Source organism: Myotis nattereri, assembly GCF_964212035.1.
Source record: "Myotis nattereri genome assembly, chromosome: X".
In the NCBI taxonomy this organism is placed as follows: Eukaryota; Metazoa; Chordata; class Mammalia; order Chiroptera; family Vespertilionidae; genus Myotis; species Myotis nattereri.
The window spans coordinates 16,419,511-16,443,235 of NC_138078.1; the positions used below are offsets into that span (position 1 = coordinate 16,419,511).

At 40.1% G+C, this 23,725-nt stretch overlaps 1 protein-coding gene across 1 annotated transcript in view; it reads left to right on the forward strand.

Moving 5' to 3' along the window:
* The window catches only part of POLA1 (DNA polymerase alpha 1, catalytic subunit), a 321,815-nt gene that overhangs the window by 5,336 nt on the left and 292,754 nt on the right, over positions 1-23,725 (forward strand). Inside the window, exons 2-11 of the mRNA XM_081115420.1 lie at positions 1,367-1,491; positions 5,180-5,276; positions 6,748-6,828; positions 14,030-14,145; positions 14,605-14,667; positions 15,504-15,596; positions 16,027-16,114; positions 16,409-16,613; positions 16,703-16,881; positions 23,144-23,256. Coding sequence (XP_080971546.1) covers positions 1,367-1,491; positions 5,180-5,276; positions 6,748-6,828; positions 14,030-14,145; positions 14,605-14,667; positions 15,504-15,596; positions 16,027-16,114; positions 16,409-16,613; positions 16,703-16,881; positions 23,144-23,256 — 1,160 coding nt within the window. The remainder of the gene's footprint in view (positions 1-1,366; positions 1,492-5,179; positions 5,277-6,747; positions 6,829-14,029; positions 14,146-14,604; positions 14,668-15,503; positions 15,597-16,026; positions 16,115-16,408; positions 16,614-16,702; positions 16,882-23,143; positions 23,257-23,725) is intronic.

Here is a 23,725-nt window from a genome sequence, read left to right on the forward strand (position 1 = left end):
CCAAATGTTGATTAATGGAACACAGCCCTTTTATAACTCTCCTAGGCCCCTCATTTGTAATGGAAAGGTTATGGGCTAGCTGATCTCTCTTCTCTAGTGTCTATAAGAGATATCAGTTGAATTTGAATTTTTCTCCTTTTAAAGAAAAAAATAATAGCTGTTTTAGTTGTTTCAACTGTATCTCAGAGAAAAATCTCTGAGTCACAGGAGCTACAGGCTCAGCTATGAACTTTGTGAATTACAGTAAAACCTTGATATAATGGACTAAATTAGGCAAGGGGGGGTGTCCATTAAAGCTGAAAGTCTGTTATATAATCAAGTAGGTTTTCCAAATGTGTATGTTAAAAAATTGACAAGTTAATTAGCTTATCTGTTGTTACTTATGTAGACAACGTTTGTAATTAAAATTAAGTATGTATGAAAAATTTAATTTCACAGACAAGTTTTCTATATGGATTACTGTAATTTTAAATTTATCCTGAACAGGTCTAGTAAATGTGTGCATTCACCAGTCACTGCGAGTAAACACGCACATGGGTGAGCATGGCTTAGCACATGTGGGAACATCTGCCAGCCTGCACTAAAACTGCTGCAGAAAGTCATGCCATGAAACAGCAGAACCAGTTACCTTGGGAGATGCGGTGTGATCATGTGCTAATCATTTGCAGAACATTTTTTACAAGCGGTGACTCTTGGATATAAATATGTAGACTATAATTGTAGATATGTAATATTTATGTCAGCGAAATTACTAGTGTTTTTTCCAACATATGGCCTATTTGCTAAAATTTGTTAAAAATAACTGAATTGCCGAAGCCGGTTTGGCTCAGTGGATGGAGCATCGGCCTGCGGACTGAAGGGTCCCGGGTTCGATTCCGGTCGGGGGGCATGTACCTGGGTTGCGGGCACATCCCCAGTAGGAGATGTGCAGGAGGCAGCTAATCGATGTTTCTCTCTCATCGATATTTCTAACTCTCTATCTCTCTCCCTTCCTCTCTGTAAGGAATCAATAAAATATATTTAAAAAAAAAATAACTGAATTAATAACAAGAAAATAAACTGTTAGTTTAATTATAAGCAAATCTTAGTTAAAAGCATTTTAATATTAACAAGGTGTTAATTTTCACATATGACATACAGACCAGAAATTTTGTCCACTAAATCTGAAGTCCATTAAATCGAGGTCCGAAAAATCAACGGTTTACTGTATTTACATTATAAAAAGTATTCATTTGTATAATATTGAAATTGTGTATCACTGTTGGCTAGAAGTTAGGTTCAATCCCGGATTCCTCTGCTTTTGAGGCAAGATGGCTGACAATTTTGTAACATTTCATGTAAATTTGGCTTTTTTTTTTTTTTACAGCTGTGTCAGATACAGGGAGCTTTGTAGCTTCTCGATCCCGGCGAGAAAAGAAATCAAAGAAAGGGCGCCAGGAAGCTCTAGAAAGACTGAAAAAGGCTAAAGCTGGTGAGAAGTATAAATATGAAGTAAGTAACCATTTTTCTGTTGTTTTTTCCTTTGTGCTTCATCCAATTCATAGCCACTTGACCCTTAAAGTTCCTGTAAGGCACCTTACAGATGCTTTCACAATTCTGAAATGAAAGTAGTTATATATATTTCCTTATTAAGTATATTGCATCTCTGATAAATCCCATGGCTTTGTTGTGAGGGGGGCGGGCATAGAGATGCTTTTACTTTACTCCTAAGGTACTGAGCAGTTTAGCTAAGCACTTTGAGAGAATTGTTTTTCCTAATTTCATTTGCAAGGGGAGTGGCAGTGGTGACTTGGATCTTATTTCTGCTGTGCCCTGATGTAAGATGGAATGTCCTGCCATTTTGGCTGTTTTCTTGTACCCACTGTTTATGTCCTGTAGGTAGAAACAGACTAGCTACCATCTGCACAGCATTGTCTAGCTTCACCTTCAACATGTTCCTTGAGCATCTTAACTGCCTTGGGGCCTGAAAGTGATTAATTAATACTAGAAAATAACAGCAATTAATGCACTTTTTCGTTAACACTATTTTAAGTGCTTTTACAAATATGGTCATTTATTTAATTCTTCCACCAACCATATAAAGTTAGATGCTATAATTAAGAGCATTTTGCACCTGATAGATCTGAGGTCACAGCAGCAGAGCCTTGATTTGAACTCAGGCTTCATAATATGCATGTTTAACCATGGCCTATACCAGCCGTGGGCAAACTACGGCCCGTGGGCTGGATCCGGCCCATTTGAAATGAATAAAACTAAAAAAAAAAAAGACCATACCCTTTTATGTAATGATGTTTACTTTGAATTTATATTAGTTCACACAAACACTCCATCCATGCTTTTGTTCCTGCCCTCCGCTCCAGTTTAAGAACCCATTGTGGCCCTCGAGTCAAAAAGTTTGCCCACCCCTGGCCTATACTGTATTGGACAATTAAGCAAGCAGAAGGGGATTTTTGTCATTTGCCTTCATTCATTCAAGTTAAGTGAGTCAACCAGACTATAAAGGGCTACTAAAAGGATTATAGTAAAACAGGAATAAAGCATTTTTTTATTGAATTTATTGGGGTGACATTGGTTTGCAAAACCATACAGGTTTCAAGTATACAACTCAACAAAACATCATCTGTACATTGTGTCATACACCTACTGCCCTAAGCAAAGTCTCTTTCTGTCCCTATTCCCCCCTCTTTGCCCATCTCCACCTTGCCCCTCCAACCCACTTTCCCTCTATACTATAGAGTCTATAGGTACTTCTATAAAGGAGTTCTCTGGGCCATTTCAGATGTTTACACAATGTGCTTGATTTCTCTTTAATCACTGATGTTAATTGCATATCTCTAAGAGTTCATGCTGAGCAGTAGCAATGATTTTAGAGATGAAGTCAAAATGACTTGTTACTCAAAATGATTTTTAAGAGAAGTTTTCTGGTATCTTTTTGAATAAGTGAGTTGATTAAATAAGAGAAAAAGTATGCCCCATAGACGTCAACCAACAAAAATTACCTGCCCCCCACCCCCCATAAAAAAAATTGGTCAGTATAGAAATATTAATTGGACTAGTTGTGGTTGGGTTGTCAAAAACTTAATTTGCTAGGGCAGGTAGTTTCTGTTATCAAATGGTAGAAGGCCAAATATTTGCCAGTGATCCCTATAGAATAGATTAAACAGGAGGTGAAACTAAGCTTAGTCCTGTAGTTATTATAAGCCTTGTAGCTATGGCAGAGATCCAGTCATTCTGCCCATTGTGCTTGCAAAGCTTGGTGTGCAAGTGTTTTTTTCTTACGGTCTTTGGAGTTAGCTATTTCCTCCACCCACCCCCCACTTGATAAGACACAACTGTCAAGAGAAGGGGCAAATTTTTTTGTTGTTGTTAATCCTCACTTGAGAATTTTTCCCCCCATTACTTTTCAGAGACAGTGGGAGGGAGGGAGGGAGGGAGGGAGAGAGAGGGAGGGAGGAAGGAAGAAAGGAAGAAAGAGTGACAGAGACAGATAGAGACATAGACATCAATGTGTGAGAGAGAGAGTCATCGATTGGTTGCCTCCTGTATGAACCCCGACTGGGTCAGGGATTGAACCTAACACCAGGGATGTGCCCTTGACTGGGAATTGAACCCGAGACTCTTAGGTGCACAAGTTGACGCTCTAACCCTGAGCAACACTGGCCAGGGCGAGAAGGGGGAAATTTTTAAAGAGGCATCCAAGTTCTTGCTAACCAGCCCACCAGATTCTCACCTGGGAAGTCGATGGCCTGTCACCACGGCAGCTGCAGCAGTGGTGTGCATCTGCTCCATTTGTTGCTTTAGCTGGGCTGAGGTGGTCTGCTCTATTCATGCCAATGGTTCATGGTGTTCTAGTGCTCTGGCAGTTGGACAGCCTGTATGATTGGAGGACTTGCCACTCTCTGGACTTGCCCTCCAAGTAGCCCAGCGGTTTTTTTTTTAAAATTGAAGTATAATTGTTAAACAATACTATATAAGTTTCAGGTGTACAGCATGGTGATTTGGCTTTATAGACTTTACAAAATGATCACCACAATCAGTCTAATAACTGTTCAACCAAATATAATTCAAAAGGGAAATTTCCATCCATCTCCCTCTAAAATTTAGCAAAACACTATATTCTGCAGTTACACTTGAAATGGTTTTTGAAAGATTCCCTGTTTGAATTTTGTCACCTTACAAAGTTGATTTAATATTGTTTATATTCCCCATCCTATACACTATATCCCCATGACTTATTTTTTTAATATCTGGAAGTTTGTACCTCTTGGTTCACTTCACTCATTTTGTCCACCCTCCCCACCGGCAACCATCAGTCTGTTTTCTGTATCTATGAGTCTGGTTTTGTTTTGTTTTTTAGATTCCACATATAAGTAAAATCATATGATACTTGTCTTTCTCTTTCTAACTTATTTCAGTTAACATAATGCCTGCAGGGTCTATCCATGTTGTCCCAAAAGATAAGATTTCATCCATTTTTATGTCTGGGTAATATTCCATTATATACATAGACCACCTCTTTATCCATTTGTCTATTGATGGACCTTAGATTGCTTCCAGTAGCTCAGTGTTTGTGTCTTTGCAGTTGTAAGACCTGAGAAAGGTGGGGGATCAGTGGTAATTCAAACAGAAATCACTTGAAACCCATATCTAGTGTATCTGTGGAATATAGTGTGTTTTGCTACCTTTTGGAGGGGCTGAGGGTCGAGGTTTTTCCTTTTGAATTATATTTGGTTGGATGAATAGTTATTAAAATTATCATCTATGCGCAGGGCAACATAAGCTAGTGGAGAGGGAGGTGAGATACCTTACAGGTTTGCTAAGTATAGGAGAAACCAATCTAGAAATTATAAGTGAATAATCCCCAAAGCAGCTAACGAAGAATTGGCTATAATTCAGTTTGTTTTTTATGAAGTAGATGAGTAATTGATGGTGTGACAAGTGTATTATGCTAATGGAATCATTTAATATCTTATGTTAACACCCACCTAAAAGGAATACTAAGCTAATTGATGTCTATTTAAGGAAAACCCTGCAGTGGTGTTGAATGTCAGAACTCATGATTTGGTTGCAGCTACTCCTTCAGGCTGCCATTCCAATTTCAAATTTGACAATTTTTTTTCATCAGAATTGTTTAACACTTTCACTCCATTTGAAGCTTTCTCAAACTGTGTGATGGCAGGTTGAGGACTTCACAAGTGTTTATGAAGAAGTTGATGAAGAACAGTATTCGAAGCTGGTTCAGGCACGCCAGGATGATGACTGGATTGTGGATGATGGTATGTGGGAAGAAATTGCCTGCCAGGCACTGTCTTAATTGCATTTCATACTGCTTTGCATGGGTAGATGCAAGACTGTTAAGATCATACCTTTGGTTTGGATTTTCCTCAAATACAGTGTTTGAGGGCATGGAAGCAAAACAATAGAACATTTATTTAGGGGCATTTTGGAGAATCTAGGCACATTTCTCAGGATGTAGTATAAATCCTCCAGGAAATGGCTGTGTAGAAACTAGGAGGAGCCATGTACTTGTGCGGTATCCCCATGTAAGGCAGGGATAAGAAAACTACCTAGCTCACAGAATGGCTGTGAAGATTACATTACTGTGTGCATGAGGACTGCCATGGGCAGTGGAAAGCACCATGCAAAGGGTGGTCCATGTGTTCTTACACCCCTTGTGGAAAGTTTGAGGTTCCTGCTGGTATGGTGTGACTTCTGGCGTGTGAATGTTGATCACAATGACTCCTCAGATAAACTACACAGTGTAGACTGCACCTGTGACTATTTATGTTTCTACCTCTGTAATTGGACTCAGCTCTATTGCCAGTTTCCCTCATAGAATGAGGTGCTTTTCTGGGCTTGTGATCTTCATTCTTTTATGTTTTACTGGAGACCCAGTGCACGAAATTCGTGCACTAGGGGGGATATGGTCCCTCAGCATGGCCTGCACCCTCTCGCAGTCTGGGAGCCCTTGGGGGATGTCCAACTGAGGGATTAGGCCCGCTCTCTGCAGGCCTAAGCTGGTAGTTGGACATCCTTAGCACTGCCATGGAGGCAGGAGAGGCTCCTGCCACCACCGCTGCACTCGCTAGCCATGAGCCTGGCTTCTGGCTGAGCAGCGCTTCCCTTGTGGGAGCGCACTGACCACCAGGGGGAAACTCCTGCGTTGAGTGTCTGCCCCCTGGTGGTTAGTGCACGTCATAGCTACTGGTTGTTCCTCTGTTTGGTTGATTTGAATATTAGCCTTTTATTATATAGGCTAGGATTCTTCTGGTAGAGTAAAACTACTGTAAAGTATAGTCTGTAGTAGACTTTGATCCTGTGGGCCAAATCATTTCCCCAGCTGACCTAGGTAGGTACAGTCATACATCAGAGAGATTGTGGGTCTGGTTCCAGACTACAGCAATAAAGTGAGTATTGCAATAAAGCAAGTTGTAATCTTTTTGCTGGTGAAGGGTCTTGCCTTCAACTTGTAAAGAAACACAACATTGGTGAGGCACAGTAATGTGAAGCAGAGTAAAATGAGGGATGTCTGTATAGTAGGTAGCCTTTGGTTTTAATTCAGAAAACTTGTGTGGATGCTGTTTTGTCTGACACCTATTTAAACAGGATTCTGCTGCACTTAAAAATGGCACAGGATAGGAGAACATCTGAGTGGGGCTAAAGGTTATATATTTTTTGGTGTGCTCCTGGCTAAAATATTGGCCAGTTTTAGAAACTTGATCCCAATGTTACATTTTGTTCCTGCAGACGGTGTTGGCTATGTGGAGGATGGCCGAGAGATTTTTGATGATGACCTTGAAGATGATGCCCTTGATTCTCAAGAAATAGGTACCTACATTTTGTTTTCCAGAGGGTACCATGTTGAGATTTAAAGAACTGTTTAAAATTTGAGATGACTTGGTACTTTGATACTGTTTCCTTTAAGGCAGCAGTTCTCAACCTGTGGGTCGAGACCCCTTTGGGGGTCGAACGACCCTTTCACAGGAGGTCGCCTAAGACCATTGGAAAACACATATTTTCAATGGTCTTAGGAACCGAGACACCGCTCCTCTATCCATCTCCGGGCAGGTCTGCCCACATGCAGATACGCCCACATACGAGTACCCGGTGTGATGACATCAACAATGAAAATACATCCTGCATATCAGATATTTACATTACGATTCATAACAGTAGCAAAATTACAGTTATGCAGTAGCAACGAAAATAATTTTATGGTTGGGGGTCACCACAACATGAGGAACTGTATTAAAGGGTAGTGCATTAGGAAGGTTGAGAACCACTGCTTTAAGGGAAGAGTACCTATCACAATTGTTTTTAGGTATAGGAAATGTATGTTATTGAGAGGAGCATAGTGGTGTAGAAAATGAAATATAAAAAGCAAAAATACCAGGAAATGAAGTTTCATGTCTCTATTGTCCAAAGAGTTTGGTCTTTCACTTATTTTGGAATGTTCAGTCTTTTTTTTTTTTTTTTTTTTTTATCCTCACCTGAGGTTATTTTTCCATTTATTTTTATTTTTATTTTTATTTATTTATTTTTTTTAAAAAATAAATTTTTATTGAGTTTTTACAGAGAGGAAAGGAGAGAGATAGAGAGTTAGAAACATCGATGAGAGAGAAACATCGATCAGCTGCCTCCTGCACATCTCCCACTGGGGATGTGCCCGCAACCAAGGTACATGCCCTTGACCGGAATCGAACCTGGGACCCTTCAGTCCGCAGGCCGATGCTCTATCCACTGAGCCAAACCGGTTTTGGCTCCATTTATTTTTAGATAGAGTGGAAGGGAGGGGGAGAGATAGAGAGAGAGAAACATTGTTGGTTCCCTCCTACATGAGCCCTGACCAGGGCCAGGGATTGAGCCTGCAACCGAGGTATGTGCTCTTGACCGGAATTGAACCCGAAACCCTTCAGTCCTCGGGCCGATGCTCTATCCACTGAGCCAAATAGCTAGAGCAGGAATTTTCAGTCTTGTAGTCATTTTAGACTTGCTGACTTAGATAAGTGATGCCTTTTAATTGGAATTTTAGCTCTTTGATAATAGTGTAGTACTTCAACAAGGTTTAGAACTTAATCTATTTGCTTTGTTTAGTTGAAATTTAAAATGATAATGAATGGATGTGTCAGACTGTGTTAGCTGAACAATCACTGGCAAACATTTTTTTTTTTTTTTTTTTTTTTTTGGTAAACAAGCCTGATTTAGTTCCTGTCAGATGAGAAGGGAAAATTCTCAAATTCTCTTATTTCCTGGTTTAGTTCTTTATCAGCAAACTATGGCCCACTCACAGCGGTTTATTTTTAAACAGCTTTATTGAGATATAATTCACATGCCATGCAATTCACCTATTTATTTATTTATTTTTTAAATTTTATTTTTATTGATTTCAGAGAAGAAGGAAGAGGGAGAGAGAGATAGAAACATCAATGATGAGAGAGAATCATTGATTGGCTGCCTCCTGCACACCCCCAACTGGGGATCGAGCCTGCAACCTGGGCATGTGCCCTTGACTGGAATCAAACCTGGAATCCCTCAGTCCACAGTCTGATGCTCTATCCACTGAGCCAAACCAGCTAGGGCGCATTTAACCTATTTAAAGTATACATACATTTAAACGCATGTGGTGTTTAATATACTCACAGAGTTGTGTAGCCATCACCAGTTTCCCATTTTCATTAACCCAGGAGGAAATCATTCCTGTCACTGTATAGCCTTTGGGCTAATACTTTTTACATTTCTAAAGAATGTTGTTGTTTTAAAAAAGAAAGATGCCAAGAAGAATATACAACAGCACAAGAGATACTTACGTGGCCTCAAAGTCTAAATTCTGTGCTGTCTTGCCCTTTTCAGAAAGTCTGGATCCTAATTTGTAGATTAACATTTTGCAACACGCATTCCCTTTCTCCCTCTTCACTGTTCCCACAACCACATACAGTGACTTCATTTTTGGTGAATTTACTGAAAGTAAGTTGTCCATGACAGTTCACCTGTACATGCTTCAGCATTTACCTTCTAAGAACATGGACGTTTGTCTATTTGCCATTCTCATAATACTATCTTATATATCGTTCATAGTAAGATTTTCCCAGTTAACCTGGTAATGTCTTACATAGCTATTTCTAAAAATGCAGAGTCCACTTTAGCTTTCATGTCTCTTTAGTTTTATTTTAGAGAACAGCACCATCCCTCTCCTCTTCCCATTGGCTTTTTTTGTTTTTGTTTTTGGTCTTTTATGACATTTTTAAAAGGACCAGGCTGGTGGTTTTGTTGAATATCCCACAGTCTGGGATTTGCATGATTGCTTCTTTGTGCTTAGAGTCAGATGACATATTTTGGCAAAAATACAATAGAGATGAAGTTGTGTCCTTCCCATCAACCATATCAGGGCACATAGTGTCAGTTTGTCCCTTTATTGGTGATGCTAAGTTGATCTCTGGGTAAGATGATGTTCGTCAGATCTCTTCCTTTTTAAAGTTACCTTTCTACCATTGTGGTTGGTGCAAATGTGGGGTGATAAGATGAGACCATGTGCATATATATCCCTTTTCTCCACCAACTTTCTTTTTTTTTTAAAAAAAAATATATTTTATTGATTTTTTACAGAGAGGAAGGGAGAGGGATAGAGAGTTAGAAACATCGATGAGAGAGAAACATCAATCAGCTGCCTCCTGCACACTCCCTGCTGGGGATGTGCCCGCAACCAAGGTACATGCCTTTGACCGGAATTGAACCTGGGACCTTTCAGTCTGCAGGCCGAGGCTCTATCCACTGAGCCAAACCGGTCAGGCCTCTCCACCAGTTTTCACCCAGTGATTTCAGCATCTGTTGATGATCCTTTCTCTCCTTTTTATTAGTTCTCTTTTTATTTTTAAAATATATTTTTATTGATTTCAGAGAGGAAGGAAGAGGGACAGAGAGAAAGAAACATCAATGATGATAATCATTGATCAGCTGCCTCCTGCACACCCCACACTAGGGATTGAGCCTGCAACTCGGGCATGTGCCCTGACCGGAAGTGGAACCGTGACTTCCAGGTTCATAGGTTGACACTCAAACACTGAGCCACACTGGCCAGGCTAGTTTAGTTATTTAAAAAAATCTTAAATGTACTCATTTGAGAGAGAGAGAGAGAGAGAGAGAGAGAGAGAGAGAGAGAGAGAGAGAGACATCGATTTGTTGTTCCACTTAATTATTCATTCATTGGTTGATTCTTGTATGTGCCCTAACCAGGGATCAAACCTGCAACTTTGGCATATCAGGATGATGCTCTGATCTACTGAACTACTCGGCCAGGACCCTTTTTAAAATGATCACTTCAAACTTATGGATTTGAATAAACTACTGTTACAGTTCAATATCCATTATCATCATGTGTTTTGATGTTCAAATTATCCCAAATTTGGCAGTGGGATCCCCTTTGAGCTGGCTCCTGAGTCTTTTTGACATGGCTCCATCAGTCTTTGAACATTTCCTTGCTTTCTGGCAAACAAGATGTTCCAGGTTCTCCTTGTATTATTCCTGTCTCAGACCTGGAATTAGCCATTTCCCCCAAGAATCATTCCTTTCAGTGGAGAATGGTTTTCAGATCTAGGGGATGGATGTACTCATTGCTGCTGGAGCATATAGTTTCTAGGTCTTTTCAGTGAACAGAACTAGATTTGATGTCTATGTATGTCGTGAGTCCATACTGATACATTAGATTGAAACCCGAACCTACAGTGTTCTTCATCTTCCTCAATTCTCTATTTGTATGTACCTTAACGACCAATGAAAACCCTTGTCTTCTAAAATTACACAAAATAATATTGGACATTTTAGAATCACTAAACCTATAATATCTCTACCAACAATCTTTCTAAATGAAGTTTGTAATTTCTTTGAAGTTTTATTCTTGGCATATATCCTATTAAAGTTGTATAGTCAGAATGTTGTGTTCAAAAGGTGCATGAAGTAATTTTTGTGTGCTATATCATCAGTTTACTATATAGGTTTATTTTGTTTGTATTTAAATTTAGGTTTTAAAAAATCCTTTTGTTTTCATTTTAATCATAAACATATTGTAAAACATTTTTGTGATTTAAAAATCATAATTGTATCAAGATAATAAGGTAAGATCTTACTCTAATTCCTATGCTTTCTACTTGTCTCTACCCATCTCCACAGGTAACTACTTTTAATAGTATCTGATTATTCTTCCTCTCTTCCCTTTTATAGAAAATAAGAACGTGTATTTTCTTCTCATGTGTGACATTATTTATTTACTCATTCATGGCTTAAATTAGACTATCTTCCTGGTTTCTGACAAACTATGTAACTCTACACACTGGTACCATTTGGTAGCAGTATAGCTAATTGTGTATTCCTAGTTTTTGTGAGTCCGTGATGAAGAGAATGAAATGAAACAATCCCCATGTGCTTTTTCATCTCCCTGAAATGAGGGTTCGTGCATCGGTAGGGTCCCTCAGCCTGGCCTGCACCTTCTCGCAATCCGGGACCCCTCAGGAGATGTCGGAGAGCTGGTTTTGGCCTGATCCCCACAAGCCAGGTGGTCAGTGCGTGTCATAGTTATCGGCTGGTTGGCTGGTCATCCAGTTGCTTGGACTTTTATATATATAGATTGCTAAATTCTTCACCATAGGAGTTGTCCCATCTTACACTCCCATTAACAATGTATGAGTGTCTGTTTAGACCCCCATGGCCTCGCCAACAGAGTTTGTTGTCAAGCTTTTGCATTTTTGCCACTCTGATATGTGAGAAATGATATTTCGTGGTTTTCACTTGCATTTCTTTTACACATGTAGTTGAGCATTTTTTCATAAAACTTATAGCTGTTTATATAGACAGGCATACCTCAGGGGTATTGTGGGTTCTGTTCCAGTTCACTGCAGTAAAGCAAATATTGCAATAAAGCAAGGCATAATCTTTTTGCTGGTGGAGGGTCTTGCCTTTAATTTGTAAATACTGCAACATCTATGAAGCACAGTAGGTCAAGCACGGTAAAATGAGCTCTGCCTGTACTTTTATGTGAACCATATGTTTGTGTTTATTACCCACATTCCTATTGGGGTTTGTTTTTTTAATATTAGGGAAATTGGTCCTTTATCTGTGAAACATTGTAAAAATTTTCTTCTGTTTTGTCTATAAACTTGTTTCTGGTGTAATTGAATTTATTATTATTTTTTTTTTTTGCAAATGGATTTTGAATCATAGTTAGACTTTCCCCAAAACCTGGTTACAAGGGAATTTACCTTTTTTATTAAAGCACTTCTATAATTTCATTTTTAAAATTTTGATCTGATCTGTAATGTATTTGGAACTGGTTACTTTCTTTTTAAAAAATATTTTTATTGATTTCAGAGAGGAAGGGAGAGGTATAGAGAGATAGAAACATCAGTGATAATGAGCATATCATTGATTGGTTGCCTTCTGCAGGGCCCACACTGGGGATCGAGCCTGAACCCAGGCATATGCCCTGATCGGAAATGGAACCATGAGCTCCAGGTTCATAAGTTGATGCTCAACACTGAGCCCATGCAGGCTGGGCTGGTTACTTTCTTTACAAATGGGTAACCAGCATTACTTATTAAAAAATTCATATTGTCCCCAGGGATATGAGATGCCACCTTTATTATATGCTAATTTCCATAAGTAATTGAGTCTTTTTGTACACTCTGTTTTCTGTTTCTGTGGTTCTATGTATTCTTGTGCCACCACCACACTGTATTAACCCTTTGTACACCATAAGTGTCTATAGACGCAAGTGGCGGATTTTTTAAATTAAATTCAAAATACCGTGGTGTGTGGGGATGGTTTCCATTTTGGACGTGTGGCAGTTAACTGGTTAATTATATTCATTCGAGGTCTTTTTTTTTAATCTTGAATTCTAAATCTTTTTTTAAAAATATTTTATTGATTTTTTACAGAGAGGAAGGGGGAGAGAGAGAGAAACATCGATGAGAGAGAAACATCGATGAGAGAGAAACATCGATCAGCTGCCTTCTGCACATCTCCTGGGGATGTGCCCGCAACCCAGGTACATGCCCTTGACCGGAATCGAACCTGGGACCTTTCAGTCTGCAGGCCGACGCTCTATCCACTGAGCCAAACCGGTTTCGGCATTCGAGGTCTTTTTAAGGTAGAGACTGCTCTGGGATGACTCAGAAAGCAAGAGTAAAATTGACACTATGAGAAGAGTTCATAGGTGATTTACATTCACGTGATCATAAGAGAAAGCATAGCACAGGTTGTTCTTTACTGCGTAAATGTCTCTGTTGGTTTAGTGTTGTTACAACATATTGCGTGTATATAGTTGCTGTTCTTCATAAAATGGAAATTAGGATGCTGCAATATCATAACTGGTAATCCTATTTTTTTTTTAATATATTTTATTGATTTTTTACAGAGAGGAAGGGAGAGAGATAGAGAGTTAGAAACATCGATGAGAGAGAAACATCGATCAGCTGCCTCCTGCACATCTCCCACTGGGGATGTGCCCGCAACCCAGGTACATGCCCTTGACCGGAATCGAACCTGGAACCCCTCAGTCCGCAGGCCGACGCTCTATCCACTGAGCCAAACCGGTTTCGGCGGTAATCCTATTTTTTTAAAGTTTAGTTTCCTTTTCAGATTCAGTATAGCACTAAAAAGGTGATCTCGTGGAGACTGCTAGGCTAATCCCTTGCTTCCAGATGAACTTGATCTTTTTATTTCTATGGGTAAAACAGAACCTCCCCCCACCTTTTAGGAAGCTTTTTATTCACACTAACAATAGCAATTAAACAGTCACACTTAGTAACTTATCCATTTATTTTCATCAGTTTTTGAAATAACATTCAGTCCAAGTTTTCCTGAATTCAGCACGTTTTAAAAATTCTTCCCTCTGTACCTTGCACAAAGTTTCATGTTTTTGTATTTTGAATTCTTTAACATTTTTCTTCTCAAATTCTCATATACAGAGAGCAGGTGACTGGACTCTTTTTCATTTTGATTTTTGTCAGTGCATGTTTCTAAATAATTTATATTCCAACAGGAAATGATAATAAAACACGCAACAAAGAAAAGAGGAATGTAAAGAAGAGTGTGGTGACAAAACCCAACAATATCAAGTCAATGTTCATTGCTAGTGCTGGGAAGAAAACTGGTGATGTGAGTTTTATGTTTTTCTTATATTTTGCCTTCTCTTTTGTGAAAATAATTTGATATTTGGTTATACAGACAATAGGTGCTCTCTGTATTTGAGCTCAAATATTTGAGTAATATTTTCCCAATTTCCATCACTAAGTTGGATGTAGATTTCTAGGTGAATTTAGACACCTCAGTGGTTGGAACTTGGAGATAGAAAAGAAAATTGAATAAAAAAGCTGAACTGACTGTAGTGATTTTAGTGATTAACAGGAAGATCATGGAAATAGAGGATGGGAGTTCTAGATTTGGGAGTTATGTATACGCAGATGGTTGTTAATATATGTGACTAATAAGCACTGAGTAGATGAGCACTCAGAGTGAGGACTGGATAGGTTTGGTTCTTCCTTTCATAGACACGTGTTCTGGGTGAAAATGGGAAGTGCAGGGGGGTTTCATTCTGCCTTCCTTTCTAACTTCCAGAAAGCTATAGATTTGTCCAAGGATGATCTGCTAGGGGACATTCTACAAGATCTGACCACTGAGGTAAGTGAATCTCTGGGAGTTATTAAATATGCAGGGGCCATTGGCTGAAGAAGTAGTTCAATAATGGTACAAAAAAGTCTATTGCCAGAATTTTAAAAAATGCAGCGACAACATCACCACCACCACCACCAAAAACCCCCCCAAACCAATGAACAACAACCCTTCAGATTGCTTTCTTCTCACCATTTTAGGTGAGAGTACTTTTCAGCTGTTACAAGCTATGTAGTTCTGTTGATCGAGCTGTGTGGGGGTGTGTTTGAGGTAGTAAGAATACACACACGAGTCAGCTTTGGGAATGCACTCAGTTGCTGCAGTGCATGTTCCCAAAATAGATTGAGGCCTGTCAGTCTGTACAATTAGGCGTGAGATCCTTGTCTAGAATTGCCAGTGGGCGCAAAGGAAGAGTCGGTGAGCTGTCCCTGATAGAACTCTGGCTCAGCTGTTCTGGGAATTTGCTGTTTCACAAAAAACTAAACTCTCATTTAGAGGTGTGTGTCTTTCTAAATGACCCTTGATTAAAATGACATATACTAACATCATGTAGTTGTAGCTTGACAGCTTTTAAATATAATATTCTGGAAGGGTAAGGGAAAAGTATGTTAAGTTTTGAAAAGAAAAAAATTGGTCAGGAGTGGATTCAATATCTATTCTGGGTTTCTAGTGAGTCTGTGGTAGTGTTGCTATAGTAACCGCAGTGCATGAACATAGATCCATGGGGGGGAGCAGGGAAGGAAAAATGCTTTGCTCATTGGGCTTCAATGGGGGAAGAAATGTACTTTTTCTGTCTTGTGGTAAACCAAGCATGGCCATGAAGTGTGTCTTACCTCTCCTTTTAGACACCTCAAATAACTCCACCACCTGTAATAATACCAAAGAAGAAAAGATCCATTGGAGCTTCACTGAATCCTTTCTCTATGCACACCCCTAAGGTAAAGTGTGGGAATACCTTCAAACTCGATGTACATTATTGCTTAAAATTTATTTTGTTGCTTTTCTATGTGAGCGAAATACCTTTGAATGTCTTCTTGATTTTTGTTTTAAATTAGGACTCCCATTTCATTATATAGTTTCATGTATTTCAAAAATAGCATGTGCCTGCTTTTGTCATAGTAAATTTTGTGGTAAGTAGCATGTGTTTATTATAGGTATTACAACTGTGCTAAATGTAATACTTTTCCTCCTGGAAACAAGTGTTTTTTTGTAAACCTAGGTAAAAGTAAAATAATTGAAGCTGTTACATTAATAATACACAAAATCGTTTTATAAATGGGAACTGTCATTATCTCTGGGCAGGGCAGGACAGTGTGCATATTTTTAGTATGCAGGTCTAACTGACTAAACATTTAAAAACATTTACAGGTAGTTCCTACAGGAAAAACTGCTTCCCCTGTCTCAAAGAAGGAGCCTCTGTTAACTCCTATTCCTCTTCAACGTGCTGAATTTGCTGGTAAGTAAGATGTCAGGCAGAAGTACAAGAGTGTGGAGGAGTTGCAAAGTGCTGCCAAAAATGGAGGACCCAGGAAGGAGGAAGTGGAGGCGATTTTGAAGGTATTTGTGATAGCAAGTTTAAGTGTGAAAGATTTGAATTCATAGCAGTAAAAGTTACAAGGTACATCTGATTTGGAGGTTGATGAGATGCAAATACAGTGTGGGAAAAGAGTAGGCCCCTATAGCTGTGCTGGGGAGGCCTGTGTGCTCCGTGGCAGCAGTTTATGATGGGAATGTGCAACAATGCCTACAGGAGAGCCAGCACCAGCAGCAGTGTGTACACACGACAAGAAGGATTCAGGGGCAATAGATTTTGAAGATGGTGACTTTGATGAGCCCATGGAAGCTGAGGAGGTGAATGTGGAGCCCGTGGCTGCTAAGACCTGTGACCAAGCGAGTGAGCCAGCAGAGGTGGTGAAACCTGAGGCAGATCTTGGGAAAGGGACCACGCCCTGCTTGTAAGAGCATTTTATGACTTTTATGGCAAGTAGTGCTATAATTGCTTTGTTGGATTTTGAAAAGTTTTTTGAAAATGTGATTTTTGCAGAGGAGCTTTTCTCCCAGATGTCTCTTGTTGGGACATTGATCAGGAAGATGACAGCAGTTTCTCAGCCCAGGAAGTTCAGTTGGATTCCAGTCACCTGCCACTGGTAAAAGGGGCAGATGAGGAACAAGTGTTTCAGTTTTATTGGCTGGATGCTTATGAAGATCAGTACAACCAACCAGGTAATCATACTGTATGTCTTTAATGTGGAGTAGCGCCTGTTCCTTAAATGTGTTAGTGATTGTAATTGGCACAGGCTCTGCACTCACATACGTATATAGTAAGGGTGCATGAGGCACCTGAATGGAGAGGAGCTGTGTGATGTGAATAATCCTCAAAGATGCTTTTTCCCCAAACCGGTTAGTTATATATGGAATGTATACTTGTAGTTTACCTTTGATGTATCCAAAGTTATAGTTAATATACTTTAAATGGAGATTGTCATGAATTTGTTTATTTATTCAGCAATTTAAACCCAGTTTTGTGTGCCAGGCACTGAGATGGGGTGACCAGGCTGGACAAATTCTTTATCCTAATGGAGTTTACATTCTAGTGGGGTGGGAGCAAGTGGAGGGGAGTAGGCAATAAATAAGGTAAGTTGATTAATGGTTTAAAGGCAGTTAGTTGGGGGATGGACTTGGAAGGCCTATCTAAGGAGATCACCATTGGGCTAAGATTTGAGGCACGTGCAGATCTGAAGAAAGAGCATTTCAACCTGATGAACCAGTAAGCACAGGCCTGGAGGGAGAAGGGAGGCGGCTTGTTGGTTGCAGCATAGTAATCAAGTGACAAGATTGGTAGAAAATGAAGTTGGAGAAAAAGGCCTAGGGCAGATGATGAAAAACCTTGAAAGCCATATTAAGGAGTTTAGGTCTTCTTTCAAGAGCCATGAGGAGATGATGGAAGATTTTAAGTACCAGCAGGATGGGTGGGATGGTGTTCTCATGGTTGGGCATGCATTTTAACAGGAACCCTCCAATTTGTGTGGAGAATAGCGCTTGCGCATTTGTGTGTGTGTGTGTGTGTGTGTGTGTGTGTGTGTTGGGGCTGGAATGGGGTAGTGGAAAAGTGTAGAAGCACTGGAGATCAGTCAGTGCAGGACAGGTGTGTGGTGGAGAAAAGTGAATGCATTTAACATGTATTTTGACATGAACTTGTTGATGGATTGACGTGAGGGTTGACAGAGAGGAGGGATGAAGATTGATTCCCAGGTTCTTCTCCGAATGAGCTGATACTGTGAATTCCGACTCACAAAAGCCAGGAGGTTCTCCAGTTTCCTTTTGTGCTCCTTTGAGCCCTTCTTCACCACAGGGTGGGGCATGACAAAAATCTGTTGGATTAATAGAAAATACACCCTTAAACAGAGTGACTTTTATTCAGACCCATTTCTGCATCTGAGGGTAGAAGCAAACTATTTTTCAAAATGGTTTCCTGGGGGCTGCATCCAATGAAAATGGAGTGTAGATGTCGGTGAAGCAAGTGAGTGAGTAAGAAGAATAAGTATTAATTGTCGAACTTGAAGGCCAGATTTACCTTTAAGATAATCAGGCATTGACTTCAACTGGAAAGACCTTAATGGTCTCTCAGAGGGGAAACAGAAGCGGTAATATGTTTCAGCTTATCGAATGTGTAGAAACTCTTGCAGAGCCACTTGAGTAGCAAACTGCCATGTATTAGTTCCTTAGGTAAAGATATAAGCAGTCTTAGAAATGGTATCATATCTACTTTAGCTAGGGAAGGTCAGTTTGGTTAGACCCTGTCACCTCTTTGACTACCTCTTTGTTACTTGCCAGTGGGAGGTAGGCTGGCAGGTGTGATTACATGAGGCTGAGCAAATATATCCCATCCAATGCGTAAGCCCAGGTTGTCCCATTGTACTGCTGCAGGGGACACCATTTTCACATGTGCTTCATAGGACCTCTGGAGCATGGCCGTGTGAGTGGTACTCATTAGAGTACCACATGGTGGGCCTGCCCTTCCCAGTACTACTGTCTGTGCTTTGCTGTATCTGCTTGAGGTTAGATTTGATTCTCTGTGTTGGTTAATGGTCCAGTCAAAACCAGAAATGTGGGAGGCAGCTTTGATTCCCCCTTTTCCTCACTTCCTTCATCAAGTCTTATTAGTTTCCTCTCCTAAAGTAGACGAGGTGTCTTGTCTTTCTCCTCACAATTCCCACCTCTGATCCCCTCTTGCCTACATCACACCAGCTTTCTAACCCCTCAGCTCACATTGTGGCCAGAAGGGTAACTCTGACCGTGTCATTTCCTTATTAAAATACAGCCCCAGCCCTAGCTGGATTGTCTCAGCCTGCGGACTGAAGGGTCCCAGGTTCGATTCTGGTCCAGGGCGCATGCCTAGGTTGTGGGCTTGATTCCCAGTAGGGGACGTGCAGGAGGCAGCCAGTCAATGATTCCCTCTCATCATTGATGTTTCTATCTCTCCCTCTCCCTTCCTCTCTGAAATCAATAAAGATATATTTAAAAAATAAAAAAATAAAAAACAGCCTCATTGGTAATCGCTTATAACATAAAAGTTCCAGTTCCTTAGCAAGGCTTCCGGTGCCTGCCATGTATGACTTTTGTGCCCTAGAAATAGCTCCCTGTCTGTGCCTGATGCTCTTTATACCTTGTCCATTTGTTCATTGTGTTTGACTGAAATGCCCTCATGTGACTCAGCCCGTGTCATCTCCAGGAAGTTTCCTAATCCTCCAGACTGGCCCCAAGAGCCCTTTCTCTGTGACCCTATCATACCCTTTTCCATCGTAGCATTTGTCATATTATTTTGAAAATATCTGATTCTGTGTTTTTGTTTCCCCTAAAGCCTTTTAACTCCTGGAGGCCTGGGACCTTTTATTTCCAGCTTTTAGTGTGATGCCAGGCATATAATAGGTGTTTAATAAATGATTATTGAAATAAACTGCAGAGAGTGACAATCCTGTAGACAGATACACAGGAAAGGTTTCAGAGATCCAGAGTTGCATTCGCTACTATACTGAGTTTGCCTCTTGAAGCCTTATAGCAGTATGGTGTAAGAATAGGTAGCATAGTCCTGACTGGTTTTGTACAATGGTTAGAGCATCAGCCCATGCACTGAAGGGTTGTAGTTTTGATTCCCGGTCAAGGGCATGTACCTGGGTTGTGGGGTTGCTCCCTGTCCTGGGTTGGGGCGCTTGCAGGAAGCAACCAGTCCATGTGTCTCATATCTACGTTTCCCTCCCTCTCTCCCTCCTTCCCTCTCTCTCTGAAAAGCAATGCAAAAAGTATCCCCAGGTGAGGATGAAACATAACAAAAAGAATGGGTAGAACAAAAGTAGATGGTGCACCCGCCCCAGGTTAATTCACATACGTATAAAGCATCAGATTGCTAGTGTCAATTGCCAAGGATTACAACCTTAAGGAACAACAATCCTCTTTCTTTCCTGTGTGAAAAGGAGTGTATTATTTCCATCTTTTGTTTACTGGTTAATACTCTTATTAAAAAACAGAGCATTGTTTTACAGGGTAAGGTCTTGAGCTACATTGTCCACTGTGATAGCCACTGGCCACATGTAGCTCTTTAAATTGAAATCAGATAAAATGAAATAAAATTTAAAATTCAGCTTCTCAGCCAATAGCCACATTTCAGGTGCTCAATAGCCACATGTGGCTAGTAGCTACCATATTCATGGATGTCACAGATACACACAAAACAATTCCCCCAAAGCCTTTTTTGACTACCTCTTTGTTACTTGCCATTGGAACTCCTGGGGGGGGGAGGGGGCTTTTATTTCCAGCTTTCAGAGCAATGCCAGGCAGTGCTGAAATTTCTTTTTTTAATTGATTTTATTTTTAGAGAGAGAGGAAGGGAAAGAGAGAAACATACATGTGAGAATGAAACATCGATTGCCTGCCTCCTGCATGCCCCCTACCTGGGATTGAGCCTGCAACCTGGATATGTGCTCTGACTGGGAACCCTTTCAGTGTACTGGATGACACCCAACCGAGTCACGTAGGCCTGGCAGTGCTGACATTTCTATCGGCTAGTGCTAGTCTGTATCATAATAGATATCGGAGGTTAAAATTGAGGCACTGAAGCACAGGTATATTTGCGAAGCAACCAGTTTATACTATGTATTGTTGAATTCCTGGTACTAACCCAGCTGTGGGCAAACTACAGACCACGGGACCGGATTCGGCCTGTTTGAAATGAATAAAACTTAAAAAAAAAAAAAGACCGTACCCTTTTATGTAATGATGTTTACTTTGAATTTATATTAGTTCACACAAACACTCCATCCATGCTTTTGTTCCGGCCCTCCAGTCCAGTTTAAGAACCCATTGTGGCCCTCCAGTCAAAAAGTTTGCCCACCCCTGTACTAACCCATAGTCTTGGATAAGCCTTTTCAACCACCCTTGGGAAATACTTTGCAATTGAAAGAGGTACTTGTCTGTCATTGGTCTGTCTTCCAAATGCTAAGGTAAAAGGAATTTTCTAGTGCTGGATAATGCCTTAGAGATCTTCTAGTCTAGTAATTCACGTATAGAGGAGGAAGCCGAGGTTCTGAAACTGAAGTGGTCAGCTCTTCAGCGGCAGAGTTCTGGGCTTCTCACCCTCAGTCCTGCTGTTCTGTGCTACTTTTCAAGTTGTGTCCTCGTGATCGATGCCAATGGGTTAAATAAGACGGCTTTTAAAAAGTCCTTTAATCTCAGAGGGTTGAACAGTTTCATCTTGATCACTGAGCCTTGGTGAAATCAATGCTGCTAATAAAAACGAAGTACTCCCATAGACCCTGTTATTGTTTCTCAGTTTCTTACAGATTCTAAATAAGTCAGTTGTTGCTGAATGCTCCATAATTATGAAAAGAATCTTACTCTTTGCATATGGGAAGATATCCTGTCTTCATTATGACTTTTTAAAGGTTGAATAATCCTGACTGCACCTGGTTTCAGCTAGTTACTGGGGGAGGGGGTGGAATCTTTGTTTACCATGATCTTTTTGTGGCAAATGAGGCATAAACAGTGTCAAATGTGTTGCATGAAGTGTGATATTAGTTTGACTGTAAAATGAGCTATTTGAATCTTTGAATCCAATATTAGGGCCTTTATTTTTCTTTGCTTGGAATTTTGTTTTTTTTCATCTCTAACTGTTATAAGGATGACTTTTAATTTTCTGCACTACTGAGATTTTTTCTTTTTAATCATCAACACAGTCCCCCCTTCTCTCACCCCAACCCCCCCCATCTGTCTCTTTCCCCCCAGATGAAAATCACACAACTCTTAGAATTTTAATCATCTGCAGAAATGAAAATTCTTAGATGGTCTTATTTCTACTAGAACGAGTGACAAAAGGAAGCACTGATGAGCTATCTTGTGAAACTGGAGTAATTAGCCTTATGTACAGTGTAGCCTTTAAATATGCCAGAATTTTCTTAATGTCTCAGACAAATGGCTGTGTTGAGTAACTGTGTTGGTTACTGCTGTCTAATTATTCATAGAGTCCAGAATTTAGCACAGTGATAATCTCTTAGTTTGACTAACAAATCTCTGGAGTCCTATCTTGATGGCCAGTTTCCATGAACAATGAATTGATGTCTAGAAAGGCTTTCTTTGACTTTGTATTATATATTACAGAGGGATCTCAAAAGGAGTGTGTCTGCTGAGTTGGTTATTAGCCCATTTGTTGAACTGAAATAGAAGAGAGGAACATTATAAACACTACCTAGCTAGGTGTCTTAAGTCTGTGAAGTCAAAGGGGTGAAATAGTAGATAGTACTTGAACCCTATTATGAGACATTTATTATTATATGGAATAAGATATATGAGATAAATTGTTTTTCCCCAAACACAATTTTACATATGGGAAAATACTGAGGTACCGCACATAGTTATCCTTACACATGAATGTTAATTTTTATCAGTAAGTACAGTGCTAAAAAGGAATTTAGCATTCTCAGAGTTCTCACAAGAGGTTTAAATATGAGATTTGTTGGACAGTAGTTTGCTTTTTTGTTTCTTTTACTCTGGGGAATCTTGGTTTGGGGGAAAATGTATTTTGTGTTTTTACCCAACATTGACTTAGGATGGCTCCCTGATTCCCCAGGGGTTTCTCCACTGACCTGGGGTGTCTCAGTAGTTCCCCAGTGTGTCTACTGAGGCCTGTGATAGCTCCCTAATAACCAAGGTTTGTCTCTATTTACCTAGATGTCTCCCTACTTTTGGAAAAAATGTTTACACCAAGAATCACTCTGTCCTCCTACTGGTCACAGGTTTTACCAATGTGGTATTGTCATATGGCATAAGTACTGAAAAAAGGAACTGGTCTTGGGGGCTGGACATCAGATATAAATTTGCTGTAAAAATAATTTGCCATGAAGGCATAAATGTGTGGACACAGTCTTTGTAGTGCCCCTTTAATGTGATGTAACTGAAATGTTTCTTTTTTCATGTTTTTTTCTTATTCTTTTAGGTGTGGTATTTCTGTTTGGCAAAGTTTGGATCAAATCTGCTGAAACCTATGTGAGCTGTTGTGTCATGGTGAAAAACATTGAACGAACGCTATACTTCCTTCCCCGTGAAATGGTAAATGTTAGTGATTAGCTTCTAATCCTAAGTGCATTCTGTGTTCTGCCACCAGCCCTATTCTTTCTTTTTTTTTTTAACTTCAAATACAATTGCTGTGTGTGTGTGTGTGTGTGTGTGTATTTATTTTAGTGATTTCAGAGAGAGGAAGGGAGAGGGAGAGATAGAAACATCAATGATGAGAGAGAATCATCGATCAGTTACCTCCTGCATGTCCCCCACTGGGGATGGAGCCCGCAACCTGGGCAGGTGCCCTGCCCAGAAATTGAACCATGACCTCCTGGTTCATAGGTGGATGCTCAGCCACTGAACCACACTGGCCAGGTGTCCACCAGCCCTATTCTTCAACAGGGCTATGAATTAGCCACAACCTTGATGCTTTTTCTTGCTGTCTGCCTAGTCACCACTGTTTGGCAGCAGCTCCATTAGAAGTTGGGGAAAGTAGAGAAATGAAGTAAAACTCTATTTG